The 17,888-nt window shown below is 37.0% G+C and overlaps 1 protein-coding gene across 1 annotated transcript; it reads left to right on the top strand.

Moving 5' to 3' along the window:
- Positions 1-34: 34 nt before the first annotated feature.
- On the top strand, positions 35-17,888 carry LOC134745857 (FHF complex subunit HOOK interacting protein 2A-like). The gene is made up of 13 exons (XM_063679979.1): positions 35-205; positions 653-793; positions 2,771-2,992; positions 3,952-4,356; positions 5,383-5,576; positions 6,437-6,542; positions 7,707-7,869; positions 8,309-8,430; positions 8,952-9,103; positions 9,446-9,568; positions 13,349-13,439; positions 15,489-16,021; positions 16,913-17,888. The coding sequence occupies exons 1-13, from the start codon at positions 161-163 to the stop codon at positions 17,019-17,021; spliced, it is 2,406 nt and encodes an 801-aa protein (XP_063536049.1). The 5' UTR covers positions 35-160; the 3' UTR covers positions 17,022-17,888.

Raw genomic sequence — 17,888 nt, 5'->3', positions numbered from 1 at the left:
ATTTTGCACATACATTACGGTTTTTCAGGATTTTCAGTGTTTACAATGAGCATTTAACGAAAAACAACATTATTGGGATGCAAGTGATAAGTGTAGCGTGGCTGTGTTCAATGTGCAATCTTATAACAGTAATCCTCTAGCGTGATAATTATTCAGTAAGATGTTAAGCAGATTTTCCGATGTCCTGCAATCGGCAGCAGACGTCGTAAGTAATAAAATAAGTCGGCATGAAAATTCTATTGTAAGCCAGAGCAGTTTACGTTAAGAATTCCAAAACAAATACCTTAAAACTTAGTTTACCATATCAAAGCCATAATTTGCATAATAAGTGGGTTTAATTCGTCTCAGTGCATAGTTTTTGCTGACCCATTTACGTAAAGAAATGTTTAGCCAATATTTATTTATTTTTTATATTAGCCCCAAACTAAGCAAAGCTTGTACTATGGGTGCTAGGCGACAATATACATACTTATATACATAGAAAACACCCATGACACAGAAACAAATATTTGTGTTCATCACACAAATAAATGCCCTTACCGGGATTCAAACCCAGGACCATCGGCTTCACAGGCAGGGTCACTACCCACAAGGCCAGACCGGTTGTCAATATTATCTTATTTAAACCTGTACTTTGTATTTTTCAATCTAGTTGGCGCCTCCAGCCACCCGCTTGGAAGACTTTGAATACCACTGGAAGATGATAATAAACTTTTACCAGAACTATGATGACAATAGCAAAGGACACATAGAAGATACCAGGATTCCGCACCACTTACACCAAATGCTGCAGGTTAGTCTGTAAAAATTTTTTTTAAAAGGGTATTCAATGAGTTTTTGAGCTTACCAGTTGGCACCACTGTAGATGTAGGTCCAGAAAAACAGATCTCAAAATTCTTCTATGCTTATTTTTATAAAATCAATACATTCTAATATACACAAAGGTATTTTAATGACTATATGTGCCATTTTTTCAACCTGTTTAATTTTGCATATGTTTTAGTTGGTCCTTTTTTTAAACCACTAACATTAATTGAGCTATACGAGTATCTAGTGCTTTTTAATCAAAGATGGTCAGAGAAGCTTGAAACTCCCAAAACTTCTCATGCATTTGACATTTTGAAAGACCTCCATCTACACTAGTGCCCCTAGCGGCGAAATTAAACGCAGTAGCCCTCATTACATATCCCTCGTAGCTCCACCTCTGAGTCTAACTGAACATTGAGTCACTTAAAAGTATAGGAAATGTATTGTTTGAAATTTTCAAGTGCTGGCATTCGACTGATATAAATTTATCAATAATGTGATCTTTGTCACCGAACACTGACATTTAGGATGAATTAAATACGAGAATAACAGTACTAATGTAGGTTTTTTTTTATCTGGTTTTTATGGAGGCTTTGGACACTAGGTGAACATGTCAGCCTCATGGGTGCTATCATAGGTTATATCTACATAATATGTGACATGCTCAATCAAAAGGTACCACTTTGTCGCTTACCAGAAAGACGAAATGTGCTTGTATCTTTATACAAATAACTTATCAGAGTGTCCTTATGGCAAGCGACAATGTGGTACCTTTTCATTGTAAACGCCACATATTAAAAGCAGCTTTACAAGTTTGAATGGTATGCGAAATATTTAATTAAAGATAGAAAAATTACATTGATTATGATTTAACAATTAATTTAGGTAATCAATGTCTATCACAATTAGGTAAATTGGCTACATTTTTTTGATTAAAATAATTCTTCTCATGTAATTTGGGCTTAAAATCGTATAAATAAACTAACCATTCTTGTTTGCAAATTTTGATTACAGTTGCCATCAGTTGCATTAAGTATTGACCGAATTATAATGATAACCTTTATACTTGCCACTCAATTTTAAGCCATATAGTTTTAAGATTTAATTTGGTCAATTGCTTAATAGTAAATATTCAACCTTGATGTGCACTTAATATAAATTTGATTAATATGGAGGGAGTTAATCCATAGTGCCTTATCACTTGTCATGGACAGAGGTAAAGTAAATATTGAATAACATCAGTAACATAATTAAACAGTTATTTAATATTGCTATGCTACTAGTCACAATGTGATACATTCCTTTTATCTTAATTTTCTTTTTGTTTCTTCTTGCTATTACGCCTTTCATGCTACTCTTTGCAGTTGTACAGTTATAAAATTTAATAGACATTCTACTACAAAAAATGGAATTGGTAATTTGAATCAATAGTAGTAACTGTTTGTTTAGAACTAGACAAACTGAAACAAATACATCTCTGTTATAGTCTTATTAATGAAGAATAAGGATACTGTACCTGATCCTAATTACTACTAAAAACTGGCACTGGTACCATTACGCAAAAAACGGCAAAAAAATCACGTTTGTTGTATGGGAGCCCACTTAAATATTTATTTTATTCTGTTTTTAGTATTTGTTGTTATAGCGGCAACATAAATACATCATCTGTGAAAATTTCAACTGTCTTGCTATCACGGTTCATGAGATACAGCCTGGTACACACAGACAGACGGACAGTGGAGTCTTAGTAATAGGGTCCCGTTTTTTTACCCTTTGAGTACGGAACCCTAAAAACTATAAAATACATGGATTGATACTCTGCTTCCTCAAAACTTGTTGTTCTAACTTTTATGTGTTCTGATAGTTTTGCGTCTATTATTAACAATTTAGCTGTTTACTTTTTGGTTAAACAATTACTGTTATTGAAGTGTGCCTTGAAAGCCTCTAATATTCATGGTTCCAGTTAATAGTAGATGAAGAAAAAGAGCAGCAAGGTGGTACTGTCGGCCCTTGCTTAGAGGCGATAGTTCAGCGCTCCATCTCACTATTGGATGCACTGGCGGCGTTGGCGGCGTCGGACCGACCACCGGGCGCTAGGGCTCTGGCGTTGGGAGCTGCGTCAGCGTTGCTGCGCCGCACACGACAGCCGTGCGTCAATAGCGCTCATGTCTACCGGCCTTTACAGGTATGTTTATTTGTCTCACTATAGCATACTCTGATAATCACGCAGTCCGTGACGTAGCGGAGAAGCTCCAAGAATGTCGCCTCCGGTGGTTCGGCCACGTTTGTCGCAGGCCAGATGACTACGTAGGAAACATATGCCTTAACCTAGCCCTTGACGGCCCCCGACCCCAGGGCAGACCAAAAAAGCGATGGCTCGATGTCGTGAAAGCCGATATGAGCGTAAACGGGCTCACACGAGAGGACGCCCAGGATCGCGCAAAGTGGAGAAAGGCTAGTAGGAAAGCAGACCCTGGCAAAGGCCGGGATAACTCTAGTTAGAAGAAGAAGACTATAGCATACTCTGGTGGCGTCAAACCGACCCCGGGCGCTCGGGCCCTTGCGTTGAGGGCAGTTATAGCAGGGCAATGCTGCGCCAACGACAAACCTTATATCTACTGGCCTTTGCAGGTGACACAGTTACGGCTGCACACGTTGTATACGATTGTTTTTCGTTTATAAATAAGTACACAACAGAAATAGATAAGGTAGGTATCTAACATGGCATGCACTCCTTATCCCTACCCCTACCAACTGCTCCCAGATACATTATTTGCCTGATAACTATGTATGAATGATTCAACGCATCATACACCGTTTTCTTCTATGAAAAAAACCTCTTATGATGATGCAGCTTATTGATCTTTTTTTTTATTTTTTTAAGTACACAACAATTTTTTTATAATTATATTCCTCGCCAAACTCCGATTGCAGTTTGTTGGCGAGATAGCGCTAAATTTTTACATTTTAAACATTTATGCACTTAAAAAACTAAACTTAGATACTATACACAAAAAAAAGATATATTATTTTATCTTTTTGTTTAATTGTCAATATCATATTTGCACAGAAGTAACCTTTAACCCGAAAGGACATGACAACAAATTGATCTTATATTTTTACAACACGCAATTTTTGTTTTAGCGTATGCTCATACAATGCAACGAGAGCCCCGCTTCCCCAACTGAAAAGGAAGAGGTCGAATTACTCCTAACGCTCTGCGGCCTAGTACGCAAAGAGCCCGGCTTGGCTAACATCTTCACAACACCGTTCGTCGAAGACAAATCCAGCTTACTCAGCACACCGGAGGATATACAGAAGTTGATACCAATTAAAAGTAAAGTTCAGACGCCAAAGAAGAATCCATTATTCGAAGTGGAATTACCGCCGAATCCTTTAAGAAATGTTTCTATAATAAGGGCGACGGGGGACTGTAATAGCAGTTGTTCGGCGGACGACAACGCGTCGTGCAAAAGCCATAAGACCGTGTATGACGATAATGACAAGTTTCTGTTGATAGATTTGCTGTTGTCATATTTGAATAGCGCTGTAAGTATACATTTGAATGGAAAAACCTTTACTTACATCTACACAAAATATGATACAAAGGTTTTATTTTTCGCAAATGCAAAAGATGATTTAACCTTTTGGACGCCAATGACGGATATATCGACACCGCAGGTCCAACGCCAAAGACGGATTGATCCGTCACAGACCACAGAGTTACATAGACCTACGTGCATGTGCATAAAGTTCAATTTCAGTTTTGAAATTTCGGTGACGTGGCGTCCGAGTGACCGCTTTTGTGTTTTACGCGGCGTTGAAAAGGTTAATAGTTATTTGTGCAACAAGAGAGGAAAGTTGGTTTTTCTTGCGAGTGTTTATTTTGAGTCCCGAGAAAGCGAAAGATTATATAATTGAATCACGAGCGAAGCGAGTGATTCTAAGGTAGAATCTTGAGCGTAGCGAGGGACTCAAAAACACAAGATGTAAAATAACTTTGCTCTCGTGTTGCACACATAATTTTTCACCTCAGTAGTGAGAACATATTAAAGGTTAAAATGTATTTCGAATTACACAGAATAAACAGAAAAAAAAGTATTATAATATGTACGATACGATACGATACGAGACCGGACCGGACCGGACCGTACCGTACCGTACCGTAAAAAAATGTAATAAAAGTATGAAGTTCATGGCCTTCACTAAATTAAAAAGCTACATTGTTTCACTCCCTGGAGTGAGGAAAGTCGCACTTTCCTCACTCCAGGGAGTGACGAAAGTAGGCTTGTTCGAGCTGCTGAGGTGAAAAATGAATTCTAGTTACTAGTCAGACATGACTGTGACAACATGGAATTTTCGTTGTTGATTATTGTCCACACACAAGAACTTTAATATTTACAAAATATTCTACAAAGAAATCTCCCAACGATACTTAACAGCCTAAACATTATTATTTTATTTAGATAGCATATTCGGGATTGTAGTGACATTAAAAAAAAATCAAATATTGACAGTTTTTAGTAATTCTTTACCAAATTTGATGATAACGATTTCGTCTTACCCTTTTTTTAGGACAACCAAGTAGTCTTAAGAGCCTGTGAAGGCATCATGATAGTGTCGTCCCTCCCAGACGATGACATCGCCAATCTAGTGACGACCTGTAGTCCCGCTTGTGAGCTGATTATCGATAAATTGGCTGACAAATATAAGGCCATACCGGCCAACGTTGACCCTAACGATATCGACCATTTGAACATCACGTGGGCGTAAGTTTTTCAATACTCCAGTAAATTATATATCGTCTCTGACAGATTATGATATAGCTAACCTAGTGACGTCCTGTAGTCCCGTTTTTGAGCTGATTATCGATAAATTGGCTGATAAATATAAGGCCATACCGGCCAACGTTGACCCTAACGATATCGACCACTTGCACATCACGTGGGTGTAAGTTTTTCAATACTCCAGTAATTATCGCGATAATTATCAAAGGGTATAATTATCTGCATAATTTCGAACCCTGCCGCTCGTGAGCTGATTATCGATAAATTGGCCAACAAATATAAGGCCATACCGGCCAACGTTGACCCTAACGATATCGACCACTTCAACATCACTTGGGCGTAAGTTTTTCAATACTCTATTAAATTATATATCGTCTCCGACAGATGATGTTTAATAATATAGCTAACGTAGTGACGATGTTGTAGTCCAAGTGAATTGATGCTCGATAAATTAATGAACGTCCCAACAGCTCAAAAATTCTTGAAAAAATTTTGAGCTGTTGGGACGCTCATAATTTTTGGCGCGAATTTGACAGAGCGTGATGACGTCACACGTTTTGCTACTAATGACACTTATGTGGACTAATCTGTCGAACGCGTGACGTCACGTGACGTTTCGCGCGTTTCGCTCGCTAGCTTTTCGCGAGCAAATCTTTGTTCTTTTTATTTATTATTTTAAGCAATTAAATGATAACTTAATAACGGAAATGCATTTGTAACATGATATAACGGTAACAAACATCCGAATAAAAAATATTTCGTTCAAATAAAAACTTCATGCATGAGGCTAATTTTATTGGTTGAAATTGCCTACTTTTCAAACTTGCACATTAACTTTGCAGGTATGTAGCACAGGACTTCGGCGACAAAGACTACAACAAATTCCACGGCTACAGAGAACTCACGGGCTTCTTCTCCTGGCTCGACTACTGTGATACTCTAATGAAGGTAAATAATTATTATTCGTAACTCATTTATAACTTTTTTGCACCGCCAATAGGCTAGATGACAAATTTTCATTAATGGTATCAATCGATCAGGTTTATTTTTAGGATCAAATGTCTATATGGGACCTATTGCATTAAAGCTATACAAAAGTCAGAAATGATAGTTAAAGCCAGACAGTCGTACTTCACTCGCGAAACGCTTCTAACAAAACGATAAGTGAACGTGACGTCAAGTTCACGGAAAGCCCATTTTGAATGTATGGACAAAATAAGAAAATTGTGTTTTTTTCGGTGAAATATTGCGTTTATGTATATAGTTGCAGTACAATATTTTTTTGGATAAAATGTAAGGAATCGAATGGTACCCTTACTTTTTTCCTTTTTGAAAGTTGACACATTACTTAAATTTTGAAACTTTCGAGCCCTGTATTTTCGTATTATTTCCATATATTATTTTAATATGTACATTATTGTGATAAATTACTCATTTGCTATCTACATATGTCACTAGATTTTGTTATAAAATTCAGCATGTGTCATCAACCCTATTGTATATATACCGCAGGCGATGAATCGTGTGTTAATTCATTCCCTCAAATGTTTTAATGGATTTTACAGTACAGTTCCATTACGATACTCTGTGTTACAATCACATTAGGTACGTAACTACTTCGAAAATTAAAAGGGCCATATGTACTGTAAAACGTTGTACGATACACGTGCGAATATAATTCGCAACGAGTGGCGAATTTTAAATAACGACCAAAGGGAGTTTCATTTCCTATTTTTCGCACTTGTATCGTAAATAACTATTAATTATTGAGCTCTTGACCTGTATCAAAATCAAGATTTTTTAATCTTTTAACATACAAAAGGGCGGCCGATATTAATCTCTTTGACTATTTAGCAAAAATCCGATTTTAAGATTATCTGACCTGACAATTTTATTAAAAAGACTTGTAATTCTTGTAAATATATGTGACGTTTTCAATCAAAAGGTACCACATTTCCGCTTACCATAAGGACGAAAATTGCTTGTATCTTTATACGAAAAACCTGCTAGAGCGTCCTTATGGCAAGCGACAAAGTTGCTTTTGCTTGAAAACGACACATATATGTTTTGTAGTTGAATTCCACAACGACTCAGCTGTAACGTTATTTTCAGGAATGCCACCCCACGATATCCGCGCACCTCTCCCGCACGTTCCGACAGAACTTTCTAGAAGGGGCCGCGGAGGCGGGACTGTCAGACGCCCTCAGAGCCCTAAGGGTCACCGCCGTGCTCAGCAAGTGTCTCAAGCTGGTCGACTCCACGGACCTCGCGCTAGGTACCATATCTTTCTAGAAGGAGGCGGGACTGTCAGACGCCTCAGAGCCATCACTCCGACAGTCGTCGGGCCTAGCTGAGTTTCTTGCTGGAGTCTTCTCGGCTAGGCTAGGTTGCAGCGAACCAGCGACAAAACTCCCATTAGCTCGATTCCCTTCACACCCTCAGATCAGGTTAAGACCGCTCAACCGATCTGCGCTGGAGCGAAAACTCTTTAGGAGTATTCCAGCGTAGCAGAACCGTCTCGTGTGATGCGGAAGGGTCCTGGATTTTCCCCAGGCTACCATCCCCCCACACAGTCCTACCGCTCTAATTGTCCTAGTGCAATAGAGCCCGTCAGGTTAAAAAAAAAACGCCTCAGAGCCCTACGAGTCACCGCCGTGCTCAGCAAGTGTTTTGACAAGACTTACTATTCATAGTACCTTATCTTTTATTCTCAGAGTTCTCCAACTGGCTAGTGGGCGACGGTGAGCTGTCAGAATGGCCGCTACTCCACACGCTCATTACAAACTGTCTCACCGACAACCACGACCTCACGCTGGAGACACTGAGGTTCTTTGAGGTAAGTCCGACTGTTTAAGCAATGCCTGTGAATTTACTCATAAAAAATCACATGTTTTATGTCTGACATGTATGACAGTTTTGTTCTTAAGACCGTTATCAATTTTTTTCGGGACTCCTTTTTCATTTGTGTCGTGAATTAATATTATTTAAAATATGTTGTAAATATTTTAGAGGACTACAAAATTATTTATAGGAGGAATTTTTGTGTAACTTCTTCACTATATATATTGCCTTTACGAAATTGGAAGATAAATAATACCATATGTACAAAAACGCGGCAATGTATTTCGTATTTTTCTTTAGCAATCTGTACCGAGAGAAATCGAGAAATGCTAAAGCACAACTTTCGACAATCGTACAGTAGACTAATTATAAGGAATAAACTTCATACTATACTGAACTGTCACCCTATACATGAGAATGAACAGCGCCCTCTTGACAATGATCATATATTACTGGTCAGGCTTTAATTCAGCCCAGTAACGCGTTTATGAATAACGCCATTAATGTCTTTCTCAGACAATTGTAGAGAAAGGCACCGAGCACAGCATCCACAGACTAGTTTTGTCCCGCGTGTGTTCCCGCGGCTACGTGGCCCCACCCCCTCCCGACGACGACGAGCGAGACAGACTCAACGACGTGTCACTGTGGCGGGAGCGAGAGAGGAACAGGTAGCTGCATAGCACACACCCATCAAAATACAAATCAACAATCTAGATAAAAGGTTGATACAAAAGTCATTAATTAAACATTTCAATCATACAGTGAACACTCGAAGGCATTTGATTAAGTAGAACATGGAATAAATACTTGCATCCAAACAAAACACTTCGTTTATTGTATGAAAGTGTTGAAGCATTTTACTTCTATCTCTACTAACCCATATAAGCCAATAAAATATCAAAAAAAAGTTAAGATCATACATTAAAAGCCAGGAGTACCTCAGGGCACCATTTTAGGGCCCATATTCTTTCTTATGTTTGTAAAGGTTTCTTTAAATGCTCGTTGTCCAGGGAAGCGATGAAGCAGCTGCAGCACGAGGACCACGTGAACGAGCAGATCAGCGACATCCTGCAGCACGAGGGGCTGCAGCCCGAGCCCCAAGACTCCGAGAACATACACAGGGTTATCAATAGGTACGTACTTAAAACGCATTCGCTAGGCTAACTAGGCTAGTCGGTGGAGGAATTTATCATCAGGTAACTCTATTAAACAAGCTCTAACTTCTTATTATTCACAACGACGGGACTTAATCGCGTAAAATAAGTTTTAAACTCACCGACGTTTCGAGGACGGCGTTGTCCCCGTGGTCTCGGAGAAGACTGGCTCAAGTTGACATCAACATCTTCTAGGGGCGCGAGTTTTTCGAACTACCCGCACTTGGTCTTGTTTATTAACTTGAACGTTTTGCGCACTAGGGATGTCACCGGGTCGACACACAACACTCACAATATTCGATTTTTCAACTTTCGATATTTGTTTTCGCTTACACTTACCACCATGCATTTTCCATGTGGATGAGATCTTAAAACCTTCGTCACGATTGAAATTTCTATCTTATTTGATTTCAATGGCTTCACGGATTTTTCTACTATAAAACCCACGATCTGTAGAAAGTATTCTAGGGTTAGGGTTAGGGGAAAGCTCTAACTTCGCACGATCACGATCCAAACTCAGTATTCAGACGAAAACGGGACTTTGTTTGTCTGCTCTGCCTGTGACCACGAGTCACACACTTAGTGTCAGATTAAATAATAAATTTATGTGAAATAAAATCTCATTTTAGTTTAATAAAAAAGCTCTTACTTGTAATATTAAATTAGTAGGAAGCTTTGTTTTTTTTTACTACAATTTTGTAGCTTTTCACAGTTCTAAGGATCAAAGTTAGCCTAATTAAGTAGCGAAAACACTATAAAAACTTCGCACCCTTTAAAAAACTAAAGTTACATAACGCATCCGAGCCAAGCCAGAAAATGTTTTGGCCCCGACATTGTCTAAGGTTTTGGTGTTTTAAAAGTTTGGACACTCCTAGAGGTGTAGCCAAGGCGACAACCGTTAAACAAAAGTACTTTTCGTCTTTTCGCATCTGTCATTCCGATACATTGTTACCGTTCGATCGGCGTTTAATGATTGCCACTTGGTTACGCCACAAATCTAGTGCTTCCGCGACTCCCTGTACTGACATAACGCTTGCTTTTTAGACGGCTCGAGATGCTCAAAGCGCAGGTTGAGGAGGCGATGGCCAGCGAAAACATTCCCATCCCCAACGGCACGCCTAAACACTCATAATTCTAATTATACATATCTAGTATAAATATATCAATTTATGAAGCTACAAAATACAATTTTAAAGATAATATCTGGCATTGACAGAACCTTTACATGTGACATATACAGTACCGGCCAATAATATATCACCTTTGAGTGTTTTAGTATGAGCTTGTATAGATACAATATAGGTTAGTCTGTAGATTGCATATTTTGATAGTCATTTTATACACATATATGATGAATATTGCAATGAAATACTGTGAATTACAACAGGATACTCAGCATATTACTAAAAAACCTCTAGTAAAAAATGAAATTAGCAATACATTAAAAAAAAAACTATGAAAAAACCATTACATGTGACCAATTTTTCTCATCGCCCGTACAAAGAATACTACTAGACTACCTAAAGCAGTGAGGTGGAAGTCACTCACAAATATAAAAAAAAAAGTTATACCGTAAAAACACGAGAGGTGATATATTATTGTAGGTACCAGTATTATACTGTGAAATTGTAATTGTAGTTTAATCGTAATAGTTACCCAAATTTATAAAAAGTAAATAAGGCTTTTAAAGGTTTTCATTTACATGTTTTATCGTTATATACATAGTTGTTGTAAATAGTTTTATTGTACCTTTTTGTATATAAGAAAAGTGTAAATATGGGTTTTTATTTTAGTAATGGGTATTATAGGTTTGTTTTATTTTTAGTTGTAGCTGTCGCGTACACGATCCCTAGATTTGATTTAAAAATTCTATCTAAAATTGCATGTCCTATTTAGACTCATGTTTGACAAAATGTGTCAAACAACAAGCAAGCCATAAACATCCCTCTTAGTAAACAGCATAAAAATATGTATGATTTTAAATTACATGAGACTTCAAACTGCAAAGTGCTTCTCAATTCGACAAATACAAAGTTCAATATAAATATATTAATAACGGGTCACTCACGTAGTCACGTATTTTAGTGAGGAGTGACATCAGGAGCTGACGGTGACGGACGGAGGTGCCGTTATTAATATATTAAGTATGTCTGTCTCACGGAAGTTTTGTTATTAAAATTTGAACTTTGTAAATTGTTTTATCGGATAACAGTAAGTGCCATTTGCAACGTACAAAACAGTATGAAATATTCTACAATGGATTAACTAATTTAAAATTGTGTACTCGACGGTGAATCGATAGTGTGCCTTTAGTTTTTAATTTACTTGGCTCAATTTTGTCCGACGATTGCCATGATTAACGTATCTACTTAATAAGTGAGTTTATACAAATAATATACGAAATATTTTATTTAGATTTAAAAGATATACCATATACACGCTTTATTTTATGGGGAACTGATCTGTGATTTAATTATTTTATTCAAAAACAAATTTCTGAATGATTTTATATTTTGGTTATTTTTCTACAAATAATTTTGTATAATTCGGCTTGACGCTATCACCCTAAGCTACGCTTCAACTAATTTGGTTCCTACTTCCGACATAAATAAACATTATTTTCAAATAAATCAACGTAATAGTATTTACAGTACATAATTATGGTGCTACTTTACCGCACTTGTGCGATAATTAGCACTACGTGCCTATGTCGCCATATGTACTGTGAAACGTACGATACATGTGCGAATGGGTCATTCGTAACTCGTGTCGACTTAAAACACCTATTTTTCGCACTTGTATCGTAATGTACTATAATTAAACAGTATTCGTTGTAAGTAGATATTTATAAATAAACGAATTGTAGATACTGTCGGCATCAAATATATTATATTGTAGCGATATTGACTTCACAGAGTTGTTAATTATAGAAAAGTCTAAAATGAAATCGTTACGGCCCTGTACATTATGCAGTTGTCAAAAGTTGACATTTAAGAATACAGTTTCTATAAAAAAATGGCGCCGCATCTAGCTGTCAAACTCGGGAGAGGATTTTTTCGGGTCTTTATTGTTTGACATAATTATTGAAAGTCATAATGTAATGATAGTCATATTATTAGTCATAATTTGGTTTTTCTCAGAAACGCGTAACTTTTCAGGATTGCCATAAAACAAACCTAACCTAACCTATCTATAGGATAACCCGAGGAAAATCCTGAAAAGTTAACGGTTTCAGAATTATGACTAATGATAATATGACAATCATTACATTATGACTTTCAATAATTATGTCAAACAAAGGGTCTCCGATTTTTTCTTAGACTTCACACTTCGTCTTTAATCAATAACTCTTTAGTAACATTCAACTAACTTTTCTAATAAATCAATATCATTTACTTACACTGGACTGGACGACAATTAATTACATCAAAAGGCGCTTATTCAACAAATCACAGAAGATAATGTTTGAGTGGTGGGAACCGGCTAATCGTTTTTTTTTGTTAATAATCGATTTTCGATTTAAAAAAAAACATTAGAAAAACTATTGATTGATCGAATCGAAATCACTATCACTAGAATGCACTAAGTAAATAAGCACTTTAACACATAAAGCTTCGATACATTTGATGCCGATATACACCAAAAGGGTGATGATACAAATTCAAAATCTCCCTGACGATCTGTGATTACTTTAAGTTCCATATTTAGTTTGATTAAAGAAGTTGTTCCTGAGCGGTTGTTTTATTTCGTTTCTTGCAGCTTCCTGCTGCTGCTGCCGGGCGCCATCTTGTCGGACCCGGTCGGCGCCGACTATGAGCATTACATACACGATGCGCATAGGCATTATCAGGTAAATAGAGTTACACCAAGAAAAGTCTGCAACGATTTTGATATCATACGCAGTGCAAGTGTTTTTATACGTCATCATTTCATAAAAGTTTGACGTTTAAAAAAACAATTGCTATCAAAATCGCTGCAGACTTACTTGGTCTAACTCTATGAAGAAATAGATACAAAAGTAATCTTTTCTAATAGTCACGTAAAAAAAGAAAAAAATGTTTACGTATATAAATAGAAATGTTACGGAAATAAGATCACGATGCTCAGTGAAGTGTGCGATACCTAAAATAAATTGTAGATAGAAATTGAGCTAATGCTCCTGTAATCCAGCGGGCTTAGCACGGTAGCATTTTTATCGCCTGTCACCATGCCTGTCACGTTCTGACAAGTAGGTAAGTGCGAAAGTGACAGGCATAGCGACAGGTGATAAAAATGCAACCATGCTGACACCGCTGGAAACCAGGAATATATGTGCCATATATATATACATAACAAATCTACGAGGTATTCTGTCGTAGACTGGGATCAGAAATCAGAACCCTGTAATTTATTGCCTTGACAGCGACTTGTATGAATTTGCTTTAAGGCGGTTCCCTGAGCCAGAAGGCGAAAAATCTCCTTATATGATCATGTTTTTCTAAGAGGCGTTGATATTCGTAGACGTGAAAAAAATATATGTAGTTCTTGACTATATTATCTTTAACAACATAGCTTCCGATACACGAATTATGACACTTCGCTCGATACAATTAATTCCCAAAGTCACCTCTAACTCGGACTTTTAATCCTACTTTACTCGGTTATTTATTATGTGATACTATAAACAAAAAAAGAAGAAAAAACAATCTTAACATGAATAGTAATTTCACAGCTTTAGAATTTCGATATTGTAAGGTAACGTTTTTAAAATAAATAAAAACCGACAAAATTCGATCAAAATTGACACTTTGCGCGTAAGTTCTTTCCCGTTCTTTCTTGCGAAATGTGACGAAGACAGCGGCAAAACGATGGAACGGCCTTAACTTTTTAACGAGTCAGATTACAGAAATTATACACGATTCAAGCCTCATCATGTAGTCTTAAAAATTCTGCATAAGCAAAAAGAAAGGTATAATATCTAAGTGTGCCGTATAAAGGGTTAAAAGGGTTTTATGTTGTTAAGTTTATTTGTATTTTAGTTACTCCCTTATTAGTTATCATTTGTATACGCTCTGTTCACATATGTGGCTGCGATAGTGCGCAACCTTACATAATACCTATTAGTTTAATATCATGTCACTACCTGTGAGTTCCTATAATTGGCTTTCTGTATCTACTATAATTTTTATGTTAATGTCACAGCTGTTGGATCTCCAAATAAATAAATAAAAATGACTTGTCTAATACAAATATACGTGGTTTAGATTATGATATAAATAAGTTCTACACAATACAATAATATTCACAACCAACCGGCCTATTGGGTATTGAACCTGCCTGTGAAGCCGATGGTCCTGGTTGGTAGGCCACCAAACGAAGGAAAAATGGGGGAAATAATTCGTGTGCAAGTGTATTTTGGCATAGTTGTAGGGAATGGAGTATTAAACAACATACTAAAAGTACCGGAGAGCGGGGGTGAAGCTTACGGGTAGGGGGATTTAAAGGTCCCTTTTTTTAGTTTTTCGTAAATAACTCGTAAACGGTAGCCCATAGCAAAAAATCGTCTTATACGTAAATAATCTGTATAAAATTTCCAACAAAATAGATATAATAGGTTGGTCAATCTGTGTAACATTTATTTATTGTTCAGATTAGTTATAGTTTAAAGGTTAAATGTTTACTTTGTTAATGTAATATAAAAGTATTAACCTTAGTAAGATAAGTTAATCATTAAATTTAGATTAAGGTACTAACATTGAAAATGAGTGCACCATTTCGCCGTTAAACGCAAGTTTGGCGAAACTTGTATAAGTTTAAAATGTGTTATACTTTTTTGAAAGAAAAAAAAAAAAAAAAAAAAAAAATTGGTATTTCAAATTAAATTCGTCCCTTATAAAAATGGCCCAAAAACCCTTTCCAGTTCTGGCTGGACGTAACGTCCACGTTCAACTGGCCGACGGACGCCTACGCCGACAACACGGCTTCCTCCACCCACAGCTACGACAGCCGCCCCGAGGCGGACTTACACCTCGACGACGTCTTCCAACACAAGGACGCTTGCCACAAGTGCGAACGAAACAACGAATGTTTCAGCCAAAGACTAATACTAAGAAGCCAAGATTTAAACACAAACGAAGAGGAAGATTTCGACGAAGGACCGTTCTTCAGAATGCTGTTCAAACTACTCTCAAACATGCCTAACCAACCCTACCAGTTAAACCTACACCTCACATCAATAATATCTAAGCTAGCTTTACTCCCACACCCGAATTTACACGAGTACTTCCTTAATCCCATGTTACCAACTTCTAAAAAAACGGTCACGTTGTTTAAAACGCTGCAGGAGTTAGCGAAGCGGCTGACCATGGAGATACCGAGATTGAGGAATTATAAGAAGGTGATAGAGAATACCAGGCTGCATTTGATGAGTGAAGATCCTATATTTGATGAAAGGTAAGAAAACTGATCGTACCATCTTCTACACTGTTAAGTCCCCGGCAAGCTCGACCGAATTTCACCTTCCCATACAAACGGAGTTTCGTTCTCATTTTAAAATTACGTGTTAGATTGTAATGAAATTTTACACATAACATGAGGTATATCTAGGTCTGTAATTGGTTTATATAGCCCCAGTTTATAAAACAAACGAAATAGAGCAAAAACAAGTTTTGTATGAAAAACTTAAATTCGCTGTATTTTTTTTAACTATGGTATCTGAAGTTACATAAACTAATTACAGACATAGATATACCTTATCCTATTGTAAATACAAAGTTTCAGAGCAAACTAGCTATTCGTTTTAAAATGAGAGCGTAACTACGTTTGTATGGAGAACCGAGCTTGCGAAACATATGAAGTCCACCGATGATGATTAAGGATTTAGCCTTTAGGACATACTTAGAAAATTGTTCACTGCTCGAATACAACCGTGCGAATTAGCTTGTGTTTACCTATTCTTTTCGATTTACTTTCGGATTACTCGTAAGCAATGCATCTCGTTTATATTGGATGAAACCTTGATGTTAAATCGTATTTAACAACGCTTAGACAGTTACGTAACTTACCTATGCGGTTTTGTAGTCTGAAAGCGAAAAATTATGAATGAGTATGTGTCTGCGTTCACCTACACCACCGATACCACCGTTGGACTACAGGCCCCAGACCGTGCTTAGAAAATATTGTATTCCAAATTTCTTTATTTAAACAAAATTTTCCTTTTACTGCACGACATTTAGAATTATTTGTTTAAATTTGAACTTGAATAGCTGTCAGTAGAGTAGAATTTATAATGGCTATATATGGAACAACATGCGGCAGAGTTTTATTAATTTTATTATCTTTCAGCTGCGACCACAACCAACTGGTGGAAAGCCTAATAGTCCTAGAAGAATTTTGCAAAGAGCTCGCGGCCATCGCCTTCGTAAAGTACCAGCACGCTCACGTCAACAGATAAGACTACGTGCACATCTGCTTCTATGTCATGGAATCACGGACCAAAGGGCGAATGTCTGCTTCTATGTCATGGAATCACGGACCAAAGGGTGAATGTCTGCTTCTATGTCATGGAATCACGGACCAAAGGGTGAATGTGTGCTTCTATGTCATGGAATCACGGACCGAAGGGTGAATGTTCGGCGTTTAGAAGCGAAATACAATCGAAAGTTGGACCGGTCAAAATAATTTATTAAGCTATATAAAGTGTAATTTGTGTAAAAAAATTCATTCAAAAAATCAATTTGAAAAAGTCATATATCGATTAAATACAGCACAGGCACTGCGTGTGCTGTTAAAATCTCTGCAGATTTTTCTTGGTCTAACTCTAGTTATAAGACATAGGGCTTATTATAATATTCACTGAAATATTCGCTATTCACTTTTTATGTACCAAAAGTTAGCTGAGTTTACATTCGATAAGTTATTATTTACGCACGTTTTTTATAATGGTGGTATTAAATAACGACGCTAAAACGCAGTTTTTACGCTCGAAGATTCGCCCCAAAACTGGTAAACTAAGGATGGTTTTGGTTGTTTATTGCATATAAAATAGGTACAGTTTATGCCTTATGTTTCTGTCATTAGAGCTGTGGTCAATATACTTATGGATCGTTTTCTGATTGACAAATATGTAAAGTTGTAATGTAATATGGCTTTTATTAGCAGGTGGTTTAAATACACTACGAACTAATTTAGATAGGTATGTGGCAGGCAATAAAGTTCTGTCTCTTTCGCTCTTATACAGACAGTAAGAGACGGATGATTTAATCAGCAATATATAATCAAAATTGGATTGATCCTATCGACTGCGCCAAGTATTTTGTTT

This window comes from Cydia strobilella, chromosome 1 (assembly GCF_947568885.1).
Source record: "Cydia strobilella chromosome 1, ilCydStro3.1, whole genome shotgun sequence".
Lineage (NCBI taxonomy): Eukaryota > Metazoa > Arthropoda > Insecta > Lepidoptera > Tortricidae > Cydia > Cydia strobilella.
The sequence above is the reverse complement of the archived record's forward strand: the minus strand, read 5'-3'. Positions and strand labels throughout refer to the sequence as shown.